The 21,733-nt window shown below is 53.2% G+C and overlaps 1 protein-coding gene across 1 annotated transcript in view; it reads right to left on the bottom strand.

Moving 5' to 3' along the window:
- Window positions 1-1,569: 1,569 nt before the first annotated feature.
- Window positions 1,570-21,733, bottom strand: part of SH3RF2 (SH3 domain containing ring finger 2) — a 36,309-nt gene continuing 16,145 nt past the window's right edge. The window contains exons 3-8 of the mRNA XM_068159089.1: window positions 18,800-19,123; window positions 13,355-13,449; window positions 11,142-11,312; window positions 9,706-9,923; window positions 7,683-8,029; window positions 1,570-6,688 (exon numbers count right to left, since the gene is read on the bottom strand). Coding sequence (XP_068015190.1) covers window positions 6,386-6,688; window positions 7,683-8,029; window positions 9,706-9,923; window positions 11,142-11,312; window positions 13,355-13,449; window positions 18,800-19,123 — 1,458 coding nt within the window. The 3' untranslated portion in view covers window positions 1,570-6,385. The remainder of the gene's footprint in view (window positions 6,689-7,682; window positions 8,030-9,705; window positions 9,924-11,141; window positions 11,313-13,354; window positions 13,450-18,799; window positions 19,124-21,733) is intronic.

Genomic DNA, 21,733 nt, shown 5'->3' with positions numbered 1-21,733 from the left:
AGAAGCTGATCCTTGATCATGCCACTTATGTGGCATGACCACCTCCTCCTTCCCAAGGACCCTGGGTGGAGGCTGGCCAGGGCTTCTGGCTGCTGCTGAGAGGGTAGCTGCCACCCAACTCCATGGGAATGCTGCTGCTTAGCTGAGACTGTCCCAGTTAAGCCTCCCTGGGAGGGAGCTTGAGTCATGAGTCTTCTGCCCATCCAGCCCTTCTCCCTCACCACCCACCATGCAGAAAGCCTTGGTTGCAAAAATAAAATGTGTGAGGATCTCACAGCAATGTCTCTGCTGCTTCTGGTCCCCTTCTGTGGGTATTATGCCCAATGTCCCCATCTCATACCCAGGCACCCCAGCAAGTTAAACCTGGGTGCCATGCTATAACCTGCTCCTTCTGCCAGCTCCTCATCTCACAGCAGTTTCACAACCCACTGGTGCCTTTGAGAGGTGAGCCTAAGCTGCTCTTTTCAGCTGGCCTCTGTGATCTAAATGCTGAGTGCAGATCTGTTTGCAGTTGCTGGGAGAGCAGCAGTGCCCTGCTCCTCCTGCCCCTGAAGAGTTTAGAGCACAGGGGCAGTGCCCCAGAGCATTGGCACAGGATGATAGAAGCAGGATGGGGGTCCTGTCCCTGCCTTCAGGGACTTTCTTCTGATTACCTAAAGGGAGCAAAGGGCTGTGCTCTCCTCTTGGCCAGTGGCTGCAAAGCACTTTAAAAAGGAGATTAAAAAAATAAATCAGAAGCAGAGAAGGAGGGAATCATTTTGATTGGAAGAGGCTTTTAAGATTACCAAGTCCAACATTTAACCCCACTGCTAAACTGTGTCCTTCAGCACCACATCTCCATGGCTTTGAAACATCTTCAGGGATGTGGTCTCCACCATTGCCCTGGGCAGCCTGGGTCAGGCCTTTTGGGGAAGAAGTTGTTCCTTATGTCCAACCTGAACCTCCCCTGATGCAACTTGAGTCCATTTCCTCTTGTCTTGTGACTTCTTCCGTGGGAGAAGACAACAACCCCCACCTGGCTCCAGCCTCCTCTCAGGGAGTTGTAGAGAGCAGCAAGGTCTCCCCTCAGCCTCTTTTTTATCTGGATTAAACAACCCCAGGTCCCTCAAATGCTCCTCACCAGACCTTTCACCAGCTTTGTTGCCCTTTTCTGGACCTATTCCAGCAGCTCAGTGTCCTTCTTGGAGTGAGAGGCCTCATGTCATCCAATGATGACATGACATTGTCACTCCTGTGCTTGTAGGTGCCTGCTGGGGTAAAAAGCATCAAAAACAGCAGAAGCATGAGCCAGAGCCTGGCTGGAAAGCAGAGCCTTCACTCCCAACCACCACCACAGGCAATCCTCTTTCTTTTCCTCCTTGCTGTTTCACAGAATCACCAAGGTTGGAAGAGACCTCAAAGATCATCAAGTCCAACCTGTCACCACTGACCTCAGGACTAAACCATGGCAACCAAGTGCCACATCCAATCCCCTCTTGAACACCTCCAGGGACGGTGACTCCACCGTGGTGTTCCCAGCTGGCGAAGCAGCACCCCGAAATAAAGGACAAATAAACATTCCTGGTTGGCTTTCTTTTTTCATGCAAAAAGTTTTAATGGTAGCACAGGAGCTTCCAAGGGACGGAGAACCACACGTGTTGGGTGCTGGAGGCATCACCAGGGGCCGCGTTTCCTCTCGGCGACCCCCAGCGCTGGCCAGCTGCGCACATGCTGCGACCCCATCCTGCTCCTGTGGGGTGTGAGGAGCTGTGATCTGCTCAGCTCTAATTAGTTTAATTAACCTACAGGCTACAGAGCTAAAAACCAGTGCTAGAAACTTAGATGAGTAAACTTCTGAGGGCTGAAAATGCTTTGAAACTAGGGGTGTGTGTGTGTCTGTGTGTGTGTGTGTGGGGGGGTTGGTTACAGAAATACAAAATAAATACCTTGAAGATTAATATAAACCAGAAAACTAAGATCTGTGTTTATTGCCTCCTCTCCTCTCCTCTCCCCAGCTGTGCTCAGTTGGAAAAGCCTTCTGAAAAAAAAAAAAAGGAGTTTCACATCATGGAAAAAAAAAAGTAATGTTCAGCATCACCCAGTTGGTGCAAATCTCTGAACAGCAAACTGAATGCACGGGGTTTAGTTCCCCCTCCCACCCACCACCAAGAAGGGAAGCTTTGATACCCTCCTGTCTCTGAGCATGTACATGTGAAAATGGTCACTTCTAGTTGCTTGTTTACAGCAGTGGGACTGTAAGGCTCTGCTGTTCCCTAGGCTCAGTGCAGGAAGGAGCCAGCACAATCCCCTGGGCTGCTCCCCAGGGATCAAGGTAATGACCCCTGGCTGATCTCGGCTGCCCTTATGATTTGTTTTGGGTAGAGCTTTGGTATAAATGGGTGGGTTTGTACTACTATTACGTGTGCAGTCTTCGTCAGCCTGCCTGCTCTTGGGAATGCTGTGTGCCAGCCCATGCAGTGCTTTGGGATCCCTTCCCAACATCTCATGTGGGAAAAGAGTCACAGAGTGAGAAGTTGGAAAGAACCTGGGAGGCTCCTCTGTGTGTGCATGGGTCAGGGATGCACCCTCTCTGAGGGATGTGCAGAGCATCAGCTGATGTTGGTTTTCTTGCCTCTGCTGCCTCTGCTCATTGTTCACCAGGAGACACAAGAGCAGCTAGGGCTGGGAGCAATCATTTGATGGAGCACAGGGAGGTCTCTGCCAGGCCAGGCAAGCGATGAAAGCTGAGCTGAGGGGTGCTGTGATTCCAGCTCTAAGTCATTAATTAGGCAGCAGAAATGAGTGGACAGAAAATCAGCCCAGTTCAAGAACTTCAGAGAGGGTCACTGGTGGTCCCTCTGTCCCTGTGTGCTGCTTTGTGCCCTTGTCCAGAGCTCCTTTGCTGACAGTCATGATGTTCTGGGTGGTAGGAGCCTGGATCAGCCCCAGCACCACCAGCTGGGCCAGCAGGAGTGATGTCCTCATTCCAGAAGCTCAGGAGGCTGCAGACACCTGCAGTGGTGTTCTGCCTTCCTAAAGCTGCTTTCTTTGTGCTCTGTCACAGGCGATGGTTGGTGGTAAAGCAGAAGGCTGCAGACTGGGTGGCTGAGCAGGGCCAGGGCTTGGACCAGCTTCTCCATGCCATTGAGAGTACAGAGGGGAGATGCTCCTGAAGGATAAGGGGTGGCTGAGCAGGGCCAGGGCTTGGACCAGCTTCTCCATGCCATTGAGAGTACAGAGGGGAGATGCTCCTGAAGGATAAGGGGTGGCCTTCCCTCATGAGACCTTCTGGCCAGCTCAGGAATGACCAGGCAGAATCCCAATGCTGCTGGTCTAACCTCTCTCCACTGGGGCAATGGGCTGAAGGGAGCCTGGAAGGTGGGAAGGCAGGAGGAAAATTAAATGTATCTACAAAAAGAACAGAAACCCTTGAAGAGCTCGCCCACATCCATGTGATGCCTCCCTCTTCATCACTACCTAGCTGAAACAAACACAAATTGGATGACAGCAGCCAGAGAGGGACAGGGGTTTGGAGCAGATCCTCAAGGAAGATGCAGTGGTGTTTTGGGCAGCCCAGAGCACAACCAACAAACATGGAGCTTGCTCATGCTCCAAGGCAGCAGCGTGGTGGCTCTGCTTGTGGAGCAAAGGTGGCCAAAGAGACCTCCAGAACAGATGTTCTTGGTCTGCTGCACCCTGACAGACCCAGCGTGGTCAGCTTCTCTGTGGAGACAAGGGCCACTTGATAGGCACTGCCTTGCTCAGGGCTTGTGTCAAAACTCTGTGCTGGCTCCAGCAGGTTCTGCTACAGCCTGGGCTTTTGGAAGATAAACATCAGAGCTCTGGTCCCTCTTCTCTGGACTGTTCCTTGGTGTAATAGCACTGTCCAGGTGCCTCCTCCTAGGTGTTGCAAGGAGAGGACCAAGGAAGGTGAGGATCACCAAGGAAGGTGAGGAGGATGTAGCTGCTTTGCTTGGTGGCTGCAGTGTGGAACCAGTGGGCAGGGGTGCCTGTGGGAGCAGGACACTGATCAGAGCTGTTGCTTTAACAGGTCCTGTTTGCAGCTCTCTCCCTACACATTTGGAAGATATTTAGGGCACTTGTCACCATAGCATCAAAGCTCTGAAATATCCTGTGCAAGAAACTGAGACATCTGCCCCAAAATAGCTGCCTGCTCTTGTACCAGAGCTGCCAGTGCTTCCTCTGCCTGCCCGTGGATGTGTCACAGCTTCCTCTGTCCCACCAGCCTGACGTTGTCACTTGGCACAATGCAGCAGGTGAAGTGCCGTGTCCAGAAGAGATCCCTGGTGCTTTGGGCGTTATTTCTCTTGAGACTTTAGTGTCCTGTAGTGGGCTGAGGGATTTTGCAGGCTTCCCTGTGGGCATGTGAGACCTTGTTGCTGTTGATCTTGGGATGAGAGGGTGGCTTTGTTCACAAAGGAGTCTTGCAGGACAGGGTTGATTGTCAGTAACAAGGAAGATCTTTAGCTCATCAATCTTGTTCCTGGCTCTCTGGGGACACTAAGCTCTGCTGAGGCTGGGCTATCCTTCTCTGTAGAGTAGGATTGGGATCACCCTGATGCCTCACCAGAACAGAGCCCAGCTGCTCCCAGCTGTGTCACCCAGCTCACCAAACCAAAGTTAGACCTTGGCTCTGTTACATGGACGTGAGATGAGGACACTGGTTTGTGGGCAGTGAAAGCCAGGAACTCTTCCTTCCCTGCATGCACATCCCTCCCAAGTGTTCCTCTGGGTTTCACATTTCTTGCTGCTCCTTCTCTGCCAGTGCTTCCAGGTGCATGATGAGTCCTCATGTAGCTCCAGCCTCCTGTGCCACCATCAGCCTTTGGGGAGGTCAGCTCTAGAAAGGCCTGGGACACTTGGTCAGCAGGCTCTGGTTTGGGTCACAATGAGCACCATGTGAGGAACTTCTGTGCTGTTGCAGCTGCTAAAAGCCTCTACAGGCAGGCACCAGCTTCCTGCTCCATGGACAAAACATCTGAGAGTAAAAGAACAGGGCCTGCAGAGTAGGGAATGATTTTATCCATTCCTTTTCTTAGTTCCAGTAGATAACATCCTTCTCTGGGGCTGTGCCAGTGCCTCAGAGAGCTTCTGTTGATCAGTGGAGTTAATTTCATGGCTTTTGTGTGCCATTAGCCAAGGATGGGATTGCACAGCCATCCTGGATGAAGCACAGCCATCCTGGATGCAGCACAGCCAGTGCTGTTAGGAGATGTGGCAGGTGGTGTTAGTGGCTAGGATGGGAGCTGCTGGACTCCAAACTGGCAGTAAAAACCAAGCATGCAAACCAGAAGCTGTTCTGCAGGGTTTGCTGGAGAGCAGGGCACAGCTCTGACCTGCTCTGCTTTGCCCTGGATTGACAGCAGGCTTCCTGGAATGGGGCCAGCTGCTGGTGCTGTGCTGGCAGGGGGTGGCCCGTGGCACGATCAGTGCCGGGCCCTGCTCTGTCACACAGAGAATGTCCCATGCACCTTGATGTGGGCTCAGACCTCTGAGCTCCACCCAGGATATTTACAAAGCACTGTCTGAGGGGGTGGGTGGTGGGAAGGAGCTGGAGCAAACTCATGGAGGTAGCTGGTGGGTAGAGGAAAGCGATCAACGAGGAGAAGCAGGTCAGTGTGCAGAGCCCAAGTGCCTGTGGCACTGGCATGTCCCTTTCTAGCATCTCTTTCCTCTCCAAGTCACCTTTTAAATGGTATTTTGTGTTAAAACTTGTGGGCTAAAACCAAAGAGAAAAGCAAGGAAGCAACTAACCTAACAACAACAACAAAAGAAAAAAACCCCAATACAAAACCCTGGGTGAAACCATCCACCCTGCCCCTGCAAAAATAAAACCAAACAAGGCAACAGGAACCAGCCAGGAGCTCGCTGCCTTTGATTTATGGTTTCTTTACCCCGCAGAAGCAGCAAGGTAATGAACCTGGGTTTTGATCTCCAGGGGCTTTCCTGCAGCAGTGAGGAGATCAAAACCAGCTCAGCTGTCTCTGATACCTGCATGATTTCCCCCTCCTGCTGCTCCTCACAGGCAGCTTTGCAGGACACCAAAGAACATCGGTTCTGTGGATGCCACAAACCTGCTTCACGTCTCCCTGGGGCTCCTCTAGCCGTGCTCAGCACAGCTGGGGCCAGGCCAGGACGCTTTTGTGCAGAGCTGGATGCTGTCCTGCCCCATCCTGCTCCCTCGGAAGCTCTCCCAGTTCTGCACAAGCCTCAGGCTTGCAGGTCCTGTGGGTGCTGGTGGAGTGGAATTGTGGGGATGTGGGGAACAGCTGCCCCTTGCCGTGGGATGGGCAGCAGCGGAGGCAGCAGGCTGGTGGGGGTCCGAGGTGCTGGCCCCTCACGGCAGGGAGCAGAGGAGCTGAGGAGACCAGCAGAGCAGGGCCCCTCAGTTGGCAGAGATGCTGCTGTAGCTCTTCTTGCCGGGGAAGGTCAGCGGCCCCGAGAGCTCCAGCGCCAGCACCTTGGGATGCAGCGCCCGCCGCTGGGGCAGGGGGCTGCAGCCGAGCCGGGGGGAGTAGAGCAGGGCCAGCTCGGGACCTGGCTCTGGCAGCAGCGCCTCCAGCACGGCCGCTGGCTCGGTCCTGCCCCGCGGCAGGCTGGGCGAAGGCTGCAGGCTGAGCGAGGGCTGCAGGCTGTGCCGCTTGGGTGGCGGGGGGCTGTGGTTCTGGAACCTCACAGTCTTCACTTGCTGCAACGAGAAGGGGACCAGAGTTAGGGTGGGAACAGCAGCCACCTATCCTCCCAGCTGTGATCTGCCCTCGATGATCTTTGAGGTCTCTTCCAACCTTAGTGATACTGAATACTGCCCTGGAGAACCAGGGGTGAGCTGAGTGGGGGCTGACTCCTTCCTGGGGGCAGAGAATGCCTCTGTGTGTGATGTGATGCCCATGTGTGATGTGCAGCTGACAGCAGGGGAAAGAGACACCAGTGACTGGCACGGTGTGGTCCAGCAGTGCCACCAGCTATGGGAGAGACTTGGGAAAGTAGAGAGCCAACACCCAAGTCAGGGGGAGAGAGTTTGGGGGCGGAGCAGGAGGCAGTGGATGCAAGGAGGGGTTTTCCTGTCCTGCTATGCCCCTCGAAGAAACCCCCTGGTTGCTCTCCAGCTGGTGACTTTCCTCCTGGAAGCTTGGAGGTTGGCTGGCTTCCATGGGTTTGTGGAGCAACTTACTCTCTTGGTGCCACAGGAAGCAAAATTGGTCACAAGGGCAGTTTGCAGGAGGATTTTATCTTTGTGAAATTTCCCCCTGGCTGACAGAGGACACAGCAATTCCTGTTCCAAATGGAGTTAAGGGGGGAGCTCTGTCAGACCAGCCTGACATCTAGTCTAACACCCAGGTCTGTGGCATTTGCTCTTTCCCTCTCAGACTCTCAGGGACCTTAGTGGGGCTCTTGCCCAGTGTAAGACCTCAGAAGAGTCTCAAGATATGATCGTGACTGAACACGTTTTGCATGGAAACATGTAAGGCAGAATCTTGCCTTTTTAAAGGGCTTCATCTGAAGAGCAGCATCAGCAGCACAAACACCTGATTTCTTAAGGTGGCTACCAGTGAAAAGAGAAAACCTGCAGAGAATGGAGTGAAGCCCTCAAGGGATTTGGCGCTGCTCAGTACGGTGCTGGCCCTGAACACCTCCCCGGAGCGCTGGGAACCCCTGAAGCAGCAGGCGACCCCTGGCCGTACCTTCTCGGCGCTGTTGCGGGAGGTGTCTGGTTTCACCAGGATGGACGGAGGGGCTGAGGCTGGCGGCTTCGGGGCTGCCTCGCTCTTGGTTGGAGGCTCCTTGACATCCAGGATCACCGAGCTGCACACTGAGGGGCTTCTGCTCTCCCCTCCTCTGCCTCCCACTGCTGGGGAAGCCTCCTGGGAGAAGGTTGACCTCGCTGCTGCCTCAGCCGTGCCGGCTCCAGGAGGGATGGTGTGGAAGAACTGCAGCTGCTGAGGCCGCAGTGCAGCCATGGCAGGACGCCGCAGGGAGCCGGCCACCAGCACCGGAGTCGTTGCCTGCCCTGGCCTCTGCAGGGACCCATCTGTGGAGCAAGAGCCACCCCAGAGTCAGCAGGGATCCCCATGGCATGGGCAGAGGGGAGCAGCGGTCACAGTCCCCACCAACAGCCCTGTTCTCAGGGATGCTCTGGGCTCCCCAGGGACCACCACATGCCTGCCCCCATGAACTGGAACCAGAAACGCTGGCTGCTTCTGTGCTGAGTCAGCCCTCTGGAATTATTCAAATGACCATGGATGGGGACAGCTGGGGGAGTAGGACCATGGATTCCTCGCCAACCTTGCAGGGGGGTTCATAAGAGCTCCCTCTCCTCCTTTGCAGGAGCATCTCCTGCAGCCCCAGGCTATGCAGGTGAGACATATGGATTGAATCTTTGTGGAGGAGGACAAGAAAAATAGATATGGAGCTTTTTCCCCCCCCAACTCTGCTACATCAAGGCTTTTGACTCTGCAATTTCAGTGGGTGACTCCAGCTTCTCTTTATTTGGTGAAGTATCTTTTCTCCCCTCCAGGCTATTCATCATTTTATGCATCTCAGATATTTCCAAGCTGAAATTTCTCTTTCTCCTGAAATAGAAGTTATTCTAGTCTCTTGATCATCCTCTTGCCTGATATGACTCTGTTCTTTTTGAGGCACCAGGAATACATGAAGTGTTCAGGTTGCAAGTTCATCAGAACTGAATCTTTATTCTCTTGTTCTTTTCTTATTAGTGCCTAAATTAACCTCCCCTCCCTTTTTTTAATGACTTCTGAGGGTGGCATTGGAGCCCTCTGTGACAATTCCAAAACCTTTCTCCAGAGCCACAAAGGCTAATTTAGGGGGCAGGGCTGTGTGTGTGCATAACTGGGATTATTTCTCCCCATTTCTCTTTCAGCTGCAGCTGTTGTGCCCTGTGCTGGGTGCTGTGGATTTCAAGGGCTGGATTTGCTGGTTTATGTTCTCCAAGATGAGGGCACAAGCCCCTTTTGGGTGTGTTCAGCTCATGTTTGCCTTGCTGGAGTCTGGTTTTGTTTGCTACATGAGGGCAGTTTTACATCTAATGGCCTCTCTTACTCTGTTGTTTGAAGATTTTTGGTTAACCAGTGCATGCTGAGTGCTGTGCCCATTCCTGCTGAGGACATGGCCATCAGCTGCTACCCAGAAGCAAGATGTGCCAGGCTCTGGGGCCGTGCTGGTTGGTACAGGTGAGCCAGTTGGCATCACCCCCAGCCCTGCAATTCCACTTTTGCAGGGAATTTCACCTCCTCGCCTACCAGCCTGGAGTGTTGATCCACAGCAGCCAGGGAAGGCTTTGCCCCACTCAGCTAGGAGATGGCATTTTCCTTCACCTGCAGCCCCTGTCCTGGTATGGCAATGCTGCCAGTCCTGTGCGCTGCAGCCCATCTTGGAAAGACTAGGAAATGGTTTCACAGGGGACATGAATCTGGGTGACAGCATGGTCACTCCATGTCCTCAAACCTGGTGTGCCACCCCCCCAGCTCACCCGAGGGTCACAGGAGATGCTGGTGAGGGCCTCAGGGTGCTGCTGCTCTCTGCTCATGTTGGAGCCCAGCCCCGGAGGGGACCACCCAGGAAAGCTTCCACCCTCCTAGCTATGGTCACTTCAGTTTTAGGGCTCTGGTGCTGGTTGGAGGCAGCCAGTTTGGTTTGGTGGGGGACAAGTCTGGCTTCTCCCTCCCCCCAAGGCCCCCAAGCACTTACTCTTCCTGGTGCTGCCACGGCTGCGACGCAGCGATGCCTGTCCTGTGCCCGTGCTCCTGCCAGGCAAAGGGATGGGCACAGGCAGCAGCGCTGCCTTCAGGGGCCTGCTCTGCCTTGGGCCATTTTCTGAGATGCTCCCCTGGGAGGAGAGAGAGGAGGTGGACAGCGTCCAGGAGGCATACAGGGAAGGTACCTTCGAGTCAGAGAGACTGGATTTCCTGTGGGAAAGGGCAAAGAGAATCAGTGAGGCTGGGATTGAGCGCACCAGGAAAGCCAGAGTTTGCCCCAAAGGCAGCTCGATATGGCTCAGTGCAGCTGCACTGCTGCCAGGGCAGGGTGTGGTGGGGAATGCTATGGGTGCTGCAGTCACCCCCCCCAGTTTCTGATGCCTTTATTACAAGGGCTTCTGTCTCTCTGCACCTGATTTCTGAGAAGTTGTTCCCAAACAGGGTTAGATTTGTGACAGCAACCCCATGGCATCTCAAAAGGGACAACCCAACACCAGCCTTTCTCTTGCAATTTTCCTAAATGCCTTCCCTCCTACCCCATCTTACCCCTTCCCTGCACAGGGCCATGCTGGATGGCACCTTGAGCTGAAGCTCTCATCGTAATGAGTTTCCAGCCATGGAATAACAATATCCCAGTCCTGGGAGAAGTGCTTCGACTTTGCCCCTCTGCAGAAGCAGAGCAAGCAGAGCACTACACATTAAGCTGCTCTTCACTCCTGAGCATATTCAGGGCAACTGAGGACATGGGCATTTTTTTCCCTCCCTCTCTCCTAAATTGTGTATTTTAATTACTGCTCTTTCTAATGCTTGTTTGTTTCATTAGATCAATGGTGTCCAGTGCTTCAATGCCTGCTCTCAGAGAGCCTTCAGTTTGTGGTTTCCCTCCTGGCAGGACAAAGCCCAGCTGGAGTCATCCAAAAGGAATAAAGGTGAGTCCAAGCACACACACATGGTGCCACTCATCCTGGTCCTAGACTCATCAAAACGTGCTGGTTGTGCCACCTCTAAGGCTCTGGGGCTGAATTCAACAGTCTTGGGAACAGCTGCCGATGTCTCTGTTGACATCTCGGGTTTAAAACCCCTGGACTAAGGCTGATGTTGTGCTGTTCACTCAGCTGGGCTCTGTCCCCTCTCTGAGAGGAACACTGCTGGCCCCCCTCTGGCTTCTCCCTGCTGTGGCACCAGGCTGTTGGAGGAGCTGTGACCCCCACATGGTGCATGTAGCGAGTCAGTACATGGAAAAACAAAGGGAGTGGGAGCTGCCAGCTGTCAGCCATAGAGCATTTTGGGTTTGAGGAGATCTTTAACTCCAGGGACTCATGGCCCTTGCTAGCACTGCAGAAATCCCTGTGGGAAGAAGACCCCAACTCTTAGGTGTCACCCCATTCCCTCTCCATGTGCTTTTGCTCCTTGTGAGAACAGCCAGACCTGAAGAGGGGAGCAACGTAGTTGCTGGGGAAGATGCCGACTCTGCCGGTGACGAGGGACATGCCCCGCAGCCAGCCCTCCTGCTCCTTCCCGAAGACACGGACCCCTTCCCCCTTCTGCAGCTCCAGCTCCTCGGGGCCGTGCGCCGTGTAGGAGTGCAGAGCCACGCACCTGGGGGACAGAGGGGTGAGTGAGAGCAGCAGCTGCCCGTGCAGCTCCTTGTCTCAGCTGAGCTGGGAACTGGTGCTGCTGGCTCTGGGACAGCTCCTCGCCTGCAGCCTCTTCCACCATCAGCCAGTGTCTGGGTGCTGCCGTTACTGTGGAGCGGGGAGAGGCTGCCTGTGACTCCATGCCAGAGGGGATGTGAATAAAAGAAGAGCCAAGAGGAGTGGAACAAAGCAGTCAGAGGTGGCTGCCCCAGAAATGCCAGCCAAGGGCAACGAGACAAGTGGTGTGGAGGAGGAAGCTGCTGCTCTCTACCTAGCAAGGTGAGGCCTCCATTGACAGAGCTGGTTGAGAGCTTGATGTGTCCCTGTCCTCAGGCAGCACAGCATGGAGGAGAGCAGTCAGATGTTCCATCCAAGAGACAGCACCAGGATTTCATTCTGCCTTTGAAGGATGTGGTGAGCCAGAGGCCCTACAGCTGCTGGCCTCTGGCATCACCAGGGGATATTGGAAGAGCATTACTCATGCAGAAGCCCATGTGCTAACTCCATCTTCCACCCTCTCCTCCTCCTTCTGCCACCAGATCCCTGCAGAGGCCAATGCTGAGGCTTCAGCTGCTGCCATGAGGACCTTTGAGAACAAAGTGGGCAGAGAAGGAGGTAAATGGCTCAGCTCTGGGCTGGTGAGGAAACTGGACTGGAAATTACTTTTAGATCCCCTCTCCACTTCTTTGTTGTGATTCTGGGACTATGCTGAGGTGCTGAAGCTTCTTCTCCACAGGGAATCGTGTGTGACCATGCAGCAAAACATGAACAAATGGCATGTTTGCCACAACTTTCTCCTATTTGTTCTTGTAAGGACTGTAATTATTGTCTCCAGGATAGCACTTCTAATTTAACTGCATTGTTGTTTTGGTTGTTTGGTTTGGTTTGGTTTTTTTCCTCTCCAAGGGGAATGGGATCTGCTCCCAAATATTAACAAGCTACAGACCAACACAGCAATTATCAGGTACTGTTTAGAAAACAGAAACCACAGGCTAGTTGTGTAGATAGTCAAGGACTATCCCATAACTTCTAGAAGGGTTTCTCTGTCCTGCTGTTCAGGACAACCATGTGAAAGTTTGACTTGACACCCCTGCCTTTATAGGGTGACTTCTCCTTCTGTGCCTTGCAGAGAGCAGGTGAGGCTCTGTGCCAGGGTGTTCTAATTCTGCAGTGGTTACTCACTTCATCCAGGACTTGCCCTGAAGGCCAGGACCTGCAAACCCTGGTGTGAGATTGTAGGGCTGAAAAAGGAGCTGTGCGGAGCAGGCAGCTGATCCAACACTCTCACACCATCCTCATTCTGCACTTTAAGGTCTTGGGGTTTCTCTAGTGCTCAGGGTTGCACATGTGCCAGGGTCTGGCATGACCTGTGCTAAGGCATGGAAGCAGCCAACACCAAGAGCCTGGCCCAGGTTTACTGATCCCATGTCCTAGTGCTTCCCCAGCTTTGTCTCACCACCGTGGAGCTGCCATTGCCCTACAGACAGCTTTCGCTGCTCTGGGGTCGTCTGGTGGCTAGCACAGTGCCAGGCTGGGGAATCCTGGCTAGAGGAAAACAAATCATCACAGAATCATCTGCAAACTGTAAGCCTGGGCAAGTTTTGAAGGATCAGCCCTTCCAAAACACCAGAGACTCTCACTGTTATGAGATAAATAACTAGAGGCCATTGAGGAGCAATTAGGTTTTTTGTATTTAAAGTCTTTAAAATGTACTGTTGAGAAGGAGGCAGAACTACCTATGAACACTGGAGTAAGGGAGAAGGTGCAAGGTCAGTTCTCCTGCTGGGAACAGAATAATTCAGCTGTCGTGCTAAGTCTATGTGACCCCTACTTAGACCAGTCAGGGACGTTCCCCTGTGGATTTGCACTTGGAAGCTGTGCTCTGGTCTGCCTTTACGTCCCATCTCGCAAGAATCTTTGGCTGGAGAAGCCTCAGGAGAAGGAACAGAAAATGACACACATCCCCCCTCCCCCCCCCAAATGTCTTTTGGTCTCCTCACTTACATGTAAGATGACATGTGGTGCTGGAGGTGGGGAAGGGTGACGATGGCTGCTGAGTGCCCCAGCGATCCTGGCGTGGAGTAGTAAGATGCACTGACCTGTGGGGAGGGAGGCAGCAAAGAAATCCACATCAGTCACAGTGCTGGCTTCTCTTAGCCACTGCAAGAGCAGCTACAAACATTTGCTAGGATTCACCCACCTGTCAAAGAACCCAACCCAAAGCAAATCAAACAATATGTGGGGAAAAATAAAGAGTTTGGAGTATTTGACAAAACAAACCCCAACACAAACCAGGCAGTGAGAGGAAGGCTCATGGTCCTTCAACACCAAGGTGCTCTCCAGAGCGTGGTCCAGTTGGACCAATGGTCCTTATCCCATCCTGTAAGTAAGGAACTTGCTGGGACAAGTAGCCTGGTGTGCGAGGAGGCTCTTGGAACAACAATTGCACAGGAGCTTAATCTCACAGCCATGGTATCCAAGAGTTATATTTGGGTCCTAAACCTTTTGTCCAAAGGGTGAAGGCCACCCAGTAGAAAGAATAGAAGGGATTCCTACAAATGCCAGCTTCCCTGGTAAAAGAAGTCCTGCTCTCCTGCCCTGCAGCTGGAGAAGTTCATAGAATGACCTCTGAGGCTGATAAACTCTGTGCCTCCATCTCCAGCATACTCTGCAGGTTGCAAGGAGCTTCCAGATGCCAAGAACAAGATGTGGTGGTGTTTCACTTGGTTGCTGGTGTAAAGAGGGTTAGAGTTTCATAGCTGGCTGATTGAACGAGTGCTAAAACCTCAGAAGTAGAGCTGTTAGATATGGGAAATGTTAATCCTTTGTCCAAAACTACCTGACAAACATGCAGATAAAACCACTTAAAGTACATTGGTCAACTGTCCAAAGTGTTGCCTGAAAGGAGGTTGGAGGCAGGTTGGGATTGCTTTCTCTTCCCAAGGAACAAGTGGAAAGGACAAAGCCTCAAGCTGCTCCAGGTTGGACATAAGGAACAATTTCTTCACAAAAGGGTTGTCAAACCCTTGACCAGAGTGCCCAGGGCAGTGGTGGAGTCCCCATCCCTAGAGGGACTGAAAAGCTTTGGAGATGTGGTGCTGAGGGCTATGGTTTGTGGTGACTTGGCAGTGCTGGGTGAATGGTTGGGCCTGATGACCTTAAAGGTCTCTTCCAACCAAAATGGTCCAATGATCCTCATTTGAAACCCAGCACCTGTGCACACTAGAAGGACTTCACCCTTCCGTGCTGCTTCTGGAGCCCAGCTGCTGTGGGAGATGAGAAGCTTTCCAGCAAGCCCAGGTGGCTGCAGCAGCAGCCCTGGGGAACCTCAGGCTGGCAGGCAGCAGGCTGGGCTGTGGCTGGAGTCCTGCTCTCCAGCAAAGACCACAGGATCTTTAATGTGCAAGTGAGGGCTTTAATCTCTTCTTCATTTCACATCTAATTTCTTGTGGTCATGTCTGTACCACAGTGCTGGGGCACTGCCTTAGCAAGGACCTAGGGAAAAGAAAGTGACTCACCAGCAGCTCTGCTGCTCTCCAGTAAACGAAGTTAATTAAAAACCCCAGCAACTACAGCTTCTGTCTCTGGACCTGGAGCAGCAGGTCAGCTTCAACCCACCTTTGCATTCCTCGTTTTCTAGTGCAGGTGGGGTCAGACCAGGCTCTCAGGGAAGTGGGGCTGATTAGAAATTATAATTCTGGTTTAACAATTCTCTTGAGCAAAACCTTCAACATTTGGGGATTTGAAGTTTCTTTTTCCTGCAGAGGAACAAGTGATTCCTTTTGCTGGCTTTCCTGTGTGGAGCTGTCCCCATCAGGAGGCAAATCCCAATGTTTTCCATCTTTGCTCCCTTCTACAGGGAAGCAGGGATCCTTTCAGAGCTGGCATTGAAGCTGGGGTTGCATTTTCAACAGAAGGAAGAAAGATGGAATGAAGCCTTGTGCGACTGACTGCAGCAGTCCTGTTGCTGTGAGTGCAAAGAGTTTCACTTCCTGCCTCTCCTTCAATCCCTCTCTTGCTCCATCTCCCTGTCCAGCCTGTCACCAGCGTCATTCCTAGCCCAGCTCCTCCTGCAGAGACCTGCTGACGTGGGCATTCCCCGATCAGACTGTTCATGAGATGCCTCTTGGGGAGGGGGATTTTCCCTGTTCCATCATGGGGCACCTGGTGCTGCTGGAATTTGCTTTTGCAAGTTTCAGGCCATCTATTCCACAGACAAGGCAAGTGTGCTAGATGGCTGATATTGGGTTTAATGAGCAGCATCTCCTAGACAGATGTCTGCTGACCCAGGTGCCACCAGACCCAGAGGAATGGGGCTAGGAAGAGGTTCTTGCAGCTGTAGGAGGAGGGGAGGAAGGTGCAGCCAGGCAGCTATCCTGGTTGCACAACTAGCACATGCACAGGCACGGTGTGCCACCAGCCTGTAAACTGGTTCTGGCTCTTGCCCAAGCCTAGCTTGGCACCAGGAAGGGGAAGGAAGAGCAGGAGTGCCAGCTGCTGCAGTTTTCCCTTTTATGGGCTGAAATGAGTCTGACCTGCTCCTCCTGGGAATGCCAAGTAGGCACAGCATACTTTGGGAAGCCCTGTAGCCACCTTGAGGCTCTGCTTTGCTCTGTGTGCACCATGCTGCAGCCTTTCTGCTCCCTCTTCCCCAGCTCCAAGTGACAGCTGAATCTTAGAGCCCTCTCCTGTGGCCCTAACCCTTGCTGGTGTCAAAGCTGATTGCAGCACATCTCCTTTCCTTCCAGCTGGTCTCTCAGGGCCTTTCATCCATATCTCAGGGGATGAAACTGGGTCATTGTCTGGAAGGACAAAAGCACCTGCAAGGAAGGTGTGCTCCCAGCTGCTGGGGCAGCTCCTTCCATGGAGGAGAAAAGCTCTGGTGTCTGGGTGTGGAGCTCAGCAGTCACAGTTCCTCTCGGAGCTGGATGGGATGGTTCATGAAGGTTCCCTGGCTCCAGGGAGGGTGGAGGCTGCTGTGCACAACTCTCCTACCAGTGATTTACTACTAACCCTGCTCAGACATCCACTGCTGCTTGCCATTGTAGACAGACTCCATCTCCTGTCCTGCACCATCCCTCTGCTCAGTGGAGGAGAACATCAGGGCTGGGTAGGATCACTTTCCACCCCTTGCCCAGCCTACCCTTACACCTCACCCTTGCCTGCCAGCTGAGGTTATCCAACCCCAGGTTTGGTCTTCTGAGACAATTCCCACTCAACTGGTTACATTCTCACTTACATTCTCAACAATTCATTCTTGTGAATTGTTTGATCTTGCCCACCAGGAGCTCCTCTCAAGAGACTGTGCTGTCTGGGAGGGCTGGGGGCAGCCACTGCTGCTCCTCACCCCCCACAGCCAGAAGTGAGCCCAGGCTCAGCACCCAGGTGAATCCTGGTGAGGATTTCAGCCTGAAGTCGGAAAGGCTGAGTTGAGCTGCAGACTCTGCTCCATCTGCTGCACCATATTGCTGACCACCCACAAAGATTTGGGCTACTCAACCTCTGCAGACTCACTGGGGAGCTCAGAAATGCACGGAAATAATGCAGGAAGTGATTCAACCCACTCTGCTCTTCACTGTGCTGTGGAGAGCAGAAGACCCCAGCTTGATGCTTGTTCCAGGCTGGCAGCAAACACAACCACTTCTGAACTCCTCTTTCACAGAACAGAGCAGGACATGAAGAAAGCTGCTCTGGTGCTGTTGCTGTTGCCAGCAGCTCATGCTGAGGTGTTTTGGGTGCGATATTGGCTCTGTGAGACGTGACACCCCTGCTACTGAATTACAGCTTTGTTGTGAGGCTTCATTTCCTCTCATGTAAACCAGGAGCCAACATCCAAGGCTCTTTGCAGGCTCCTGCTAAGTACAAGGTGCCTGCTGGGTATTATTGCAGACACTGAGCTGCCAGGGCTGGCTTAGAGCTTCCCAGAGTGTTAGAGCAACCTTCAGCATGAAGGACATTGCATTAGGCTAAACAAATCCTTTTCTCTCCCTTTTCAGATCTCCTGAGAAGATCCCTAGAACTTTTGTCACTGTGTGGAAGGAATGAGATTCTTTTGCCTCTTAGAGAGTGGATAGAGACCAAAAGGTGAGTCTCCATTTGTAATCTCAGCCCCAAACTGAGCTTCTCTCAGCACAGTCCCAGGGTTAGATTGCAGATTGGTGAGGACTCCTAGGAACTGCCCTTCCCTCACAGGAAGCATCCACCTGGATGTGGATGGATGTGGGCACAGGGCAAAGACCTCCAACTGCTTCTCAGAAAGGCTGACAGCCCTGGGTAGAAGCAGCAGGAAGTCGCTTTGCTATTCTGTAGATGTCCTAACTCTGCTGAGCTGGTGCTGGAAGGCCTGTCCTGGAAGCACTCTGCCTTTGGGAGTTAGGGTGCAGCACCAAAGCCCTGCGCTTCCATGGCAACTGTGTGTCCATTGACAAAGGTTGTGCTTAGAGTAGCCCAAAGCTGTGATCTCCTGCACAGAGATTTGGGACTTAATCCAATTGTTTCATTAAGCTCAAAGCTTGTCATGGGGGATAAACACAGAGGGGGGCTAGGCACCTACCAAAGGCACTGGGACACCAGTTAATGAACAATGCAGGGGACAGGACGGGAGGTTGGATGAAAAGCCTGATAGAGCCATTCCTGGCAGTGCAGACCTGCCCAGTACAACCCAGCTTCCACTGGGATTTCATTTGCTCACAATTCAGGGCCTGCTGGTGTACTGGCATGTGCTGCAGGTGAACAGCACTGAGGGCTGGGTCCAGCTTTAATTTTGCAAATGCTGAGAGCTGTCTGGTTTTGATCTACACTATTAAGTGTTTAAAGTGAGTTGGATGGGGCTATGAGCAACCTGTTCTAATAGGAGTTGTCCCTACCCATGGCAGGGGGGTTGGAACTGAATGATCTTTAAGGTCACTTCCAACCCAAATAAGTCTAAGTTACATGGCACACCAGGTGCTTGCTGGCAGTGTGAATCCAGGCACACACCTGTGTGTCTGGATGGGCTAAGGGTCAGTGAGCTCCCTTGGGAGTTCTCCTCTCTTGCCACTACCTAAAATGAATAGTATTTTGCAAGTGGAACTGTCTCCCTGTGAGAGCAGTTGGACATTGGAATCATCTTCCAGGGGAAGCAGTAGATTCCTCTGCACTGGACAGTTTTAAGGCTCAACATGGCAGGGTGCTGGGCCAGCTCATCTCAACTCTCCTGTTACCTGGAAAGGTTGGACCAGGTGATCCTTGGGGTCCTGTCCAACCTGGAATTCTGGGATTCTGTTTTCTCCAGTTCAAAAGGAGGGCAAAGTCCCAGGCAGCCTGATGTGGATGTTGTCTCACTGTCAGGTTCTCAGTCCCTGCGGGCTGGTGCCTTAGCTGCTGGGATCTCTGCCCTGCACGGTGATGGTTTGTGCCCAGGAGCTCTGGAGGGTTCCCTCCCATGGCACCCACCCCTCAGCCCCTTACCTGGAGCGGGGTGCTGTAAGGGAGCTCAGCCTTCTCGCTGCTCTGGGTGGCCACGGTGGGGTTGCTGGAGCTGATGAGCACGGGGGAGCTGATCTCCAGGGCCTGCCGCTCGCTGGGCGCGTGGACCATGCGGTTGAGGGTGTTGAGGGCGGTGGTGATGGAGAACTGCCGCAGGCTCTTGCGCCGCGAGTCAGGCACCTTGGCGAAGGCCGGCGAGTCCGCGCCCTTGCCTTTGGGGGACGCCGTGCGCAGGGACCCGGACTTGAACTGGGGGGACCAGTGGCCTTTGCTGCTCTGCAGGAGCTGCCTTGCAGTGGTGTTTGGCTGGAAGAGACAAAGGGGTGGCAGCTGCTCAGTTTTGATAGATTCGTAGGATGGTTTGGCATGGCAGGGACCTCAAAGAGCATCCTAGTTCCAACCCCCTGCCACGGGCAGGGACACCTTCCACTAGATCAGGTTGCTCAAGGCCTCACCCAACTTGGTTTTGAGCACCTCCAGGGAGGGGGCTCCCACAGCCTTCCTGGGCTATCTGTTCCAGTGTCTCACCACCCTCATTGGGAAGAATTGTATTTCTAATCTCCAGTCTAAATCTCCTTTCCTCAAACTTCAACCCAACCTCCCTCATCCTATCACTGCAAGCGCCTGTAAAAAGTCCCTTCACAGCTCTCAGGTAGCTTCCTTCAAGTACTGGAAGGCTGTTCTAAGGTCTCCCTGCAACCTTCTTTTCTCCAGGCTGAACAGTCCCAACTGATCATTTTCATGGCCTCCTCTGGACCCATTCCAACAGTTCCATGTCCCTCTTATGCTGGGGACACCAGATGTGGATGCAGTACTGCAGGTGGGTTCCCTTTTCCCTCCCTTTCCCCACTGGCAGCAGGTCAGATTAGGTTATGGCTGATCCTGGAGAACTTTGGCTCAGCCATTCTCCTGACTTGCTCCCGGTGACAGACCCTGGGTGCGACTCAGCTGCTGCAAAGCTTGCAACAGAACTCAGATGGGTTTGCAAACCTCAGTGCTTAGACTCAGGTGGTTGAGGGCTCCGCCCCAGGACTTCACAGGGAGCTTTGGCTCTTGTCAAAGCCTGTGGCTTGCAGAGGTTTGAGGGGAGCTGGCCACCTCCCTGGCAGCGTCATCATCAATTGAACTCTAAATTAGAAGGGAGGATTGGGCTCCTCTTCCTTTTCCACACCATGCTGGCACGCTTGGGTGCGTCTCGCAGTGGGACGTCAAAGCCCTGCAGCTGTCTTCAAGGCATGAGCTTAGAGAAACCCTCCATGGTGGTGGCTTTCACGGCAGAATTAAAGCAACCCAATTAAATGTCTAGGACCAGACATTCATGGCTTGATCCTGCCCACGAGAAGCAGCCTGGCTGGCTAACCCTGGGGTCTAATGAGGGCAGAGTCAGCCCTGTGCTTGTGTGCGGGCAGCGTTCAGACAGCGCTTCCTGGGAACTGCTGATCACAGTGCTCATGGCACAGGGCATGTGGTGGGCATGCTGCTCACCACCATGGGCCAGGGGAGTCAGCCATGAGTTACTGCTGGCACCAACCAATTGCAGAGCTTTGGGAGTCTCACCCACTCTTGCCAGCCAGTGTGCCTAGCTCTGGGCTGGCCAAGGACCGCAGGGAGGTGGAGGTGTCTCAAACCTTCTCTCTTTCAAGCAGGGATTGGTTTCACGTTGCCCCCTCCTCCCTCCTTGGGCAAGCTTTGGGGACCAAACTGTGTGTGTACACACACACACTGCCAGTGCTGCCCTTTCTAGACGGGATTCAGCTTTAGCCTAAACCAGAAACATTTCTCTTTCTTCTCTAAAGAGCAGGAGCCACCATGAGCTGGGGCCAAAACTGAATGCCCAAGCCAAGCCTTGCATCTCCCTGAGCAGATCCAGCTGTACCTGCTCCAGAATCAATTTGTCATTCCTTGGTGGCTGCAGGTGACCTTAACTAACTTATTTCTGCCAGCTCCAGACTTAAGAAAGTAATTACTGAAGCTAAAATGACTTCATTAAGTGAGAAGGCATTTGGCAAAATGTATCAGAACTTCAAACAGGATCTTTGTGGTGCCCTCCCCCAGAGCAACTTCAGAGCAGCACTGCTGGAATTGTGGGGATCACCAGAACTGGGTTTATTTCTAACACTAGGAATGCTGGAAGCATTGGGAATGCTGGCTGAGACATGCTGGACTGGTGCTGGCCAGGGTGGGGTGGCTGATGGCCGCCGTGATGTCCATCTGCAGTCCCAGAAAAGCAGCTGAGGGGAGGTCAGAGCTTTGGTCTAAAGCCAAGCAGTGGTGGGCAAATGTAGCTCGTGTGTCATCCACTCAAGGCTCCAACATCCCTATAGGGAGGTTCTCCTGCCTGCCAGGGCTCTTGGAAGACAAATAACCTCCTTAGGGTGACAGGTGGAGGGGTGGCACTCTCCAATCACCCTGTGCTGTACTTGGCTAGAGGAGGACACAGCCCTGGTGTGGCTTTGGGTTTCCTGCAGAAGGGAGTCACTGAAGTGACTGCACCAACCTGTGCCATTTGGTAGGGTAAGAGCTGGCACTGTCACAGCTGGGGACAGGAGGATGTCCTTGCCTCTGCAGAAGCCTCTGCTAGTTTGAGATGCCCACTAACTGCCCACCTTTGCTGCAGGAGGGGAGCTGCGTGCAGCCTCCCGACACAAACACTCCATGAGTGAGACAAAAGGAACTAGAAAGAGAAAAGCCCAGTGAAGGCAGATGGCAGAAACCATGGCAGGTGCCTCCTACTGCTAGTGGATCCTGATGGTGGAGGGGGACTGCTGCTGTGCCTGCCCTGAGCACCTACTGTGGTGGGCGATGCCCCTTGCAACCCATGTTTCTCTTCTTGTTCCTCCCCTTCCTCACAAACCACAGATGCCTCTTGGCCCTTCTCTTTCCCCCTGCCAGCCACTCCAGCTCCCTGGTGACCCC

This window comes from Melanerpes formicivorus, unplaced genomic scaffold (assembly GCF_026170545.1).
Source record: "Melanerpes formicivorus ecotype bairdi unplaced genomic scaffold, bMelFor1.0.p_v2 SCAF_2, whole genome shotgun sequence".
In the NCBI taxonomy this organism is placed as follows: domain Eukaryota; kingdom Metazoa; phylum Chordata; class Aves; order Piciformes; family Picidae; genus Melanerpes; species Melanerpes formicivorus.
Note: the sequence above shows the minus strand (reverse complement) of the source record. Positions and strands in the feature narration are given on the sequence as shown.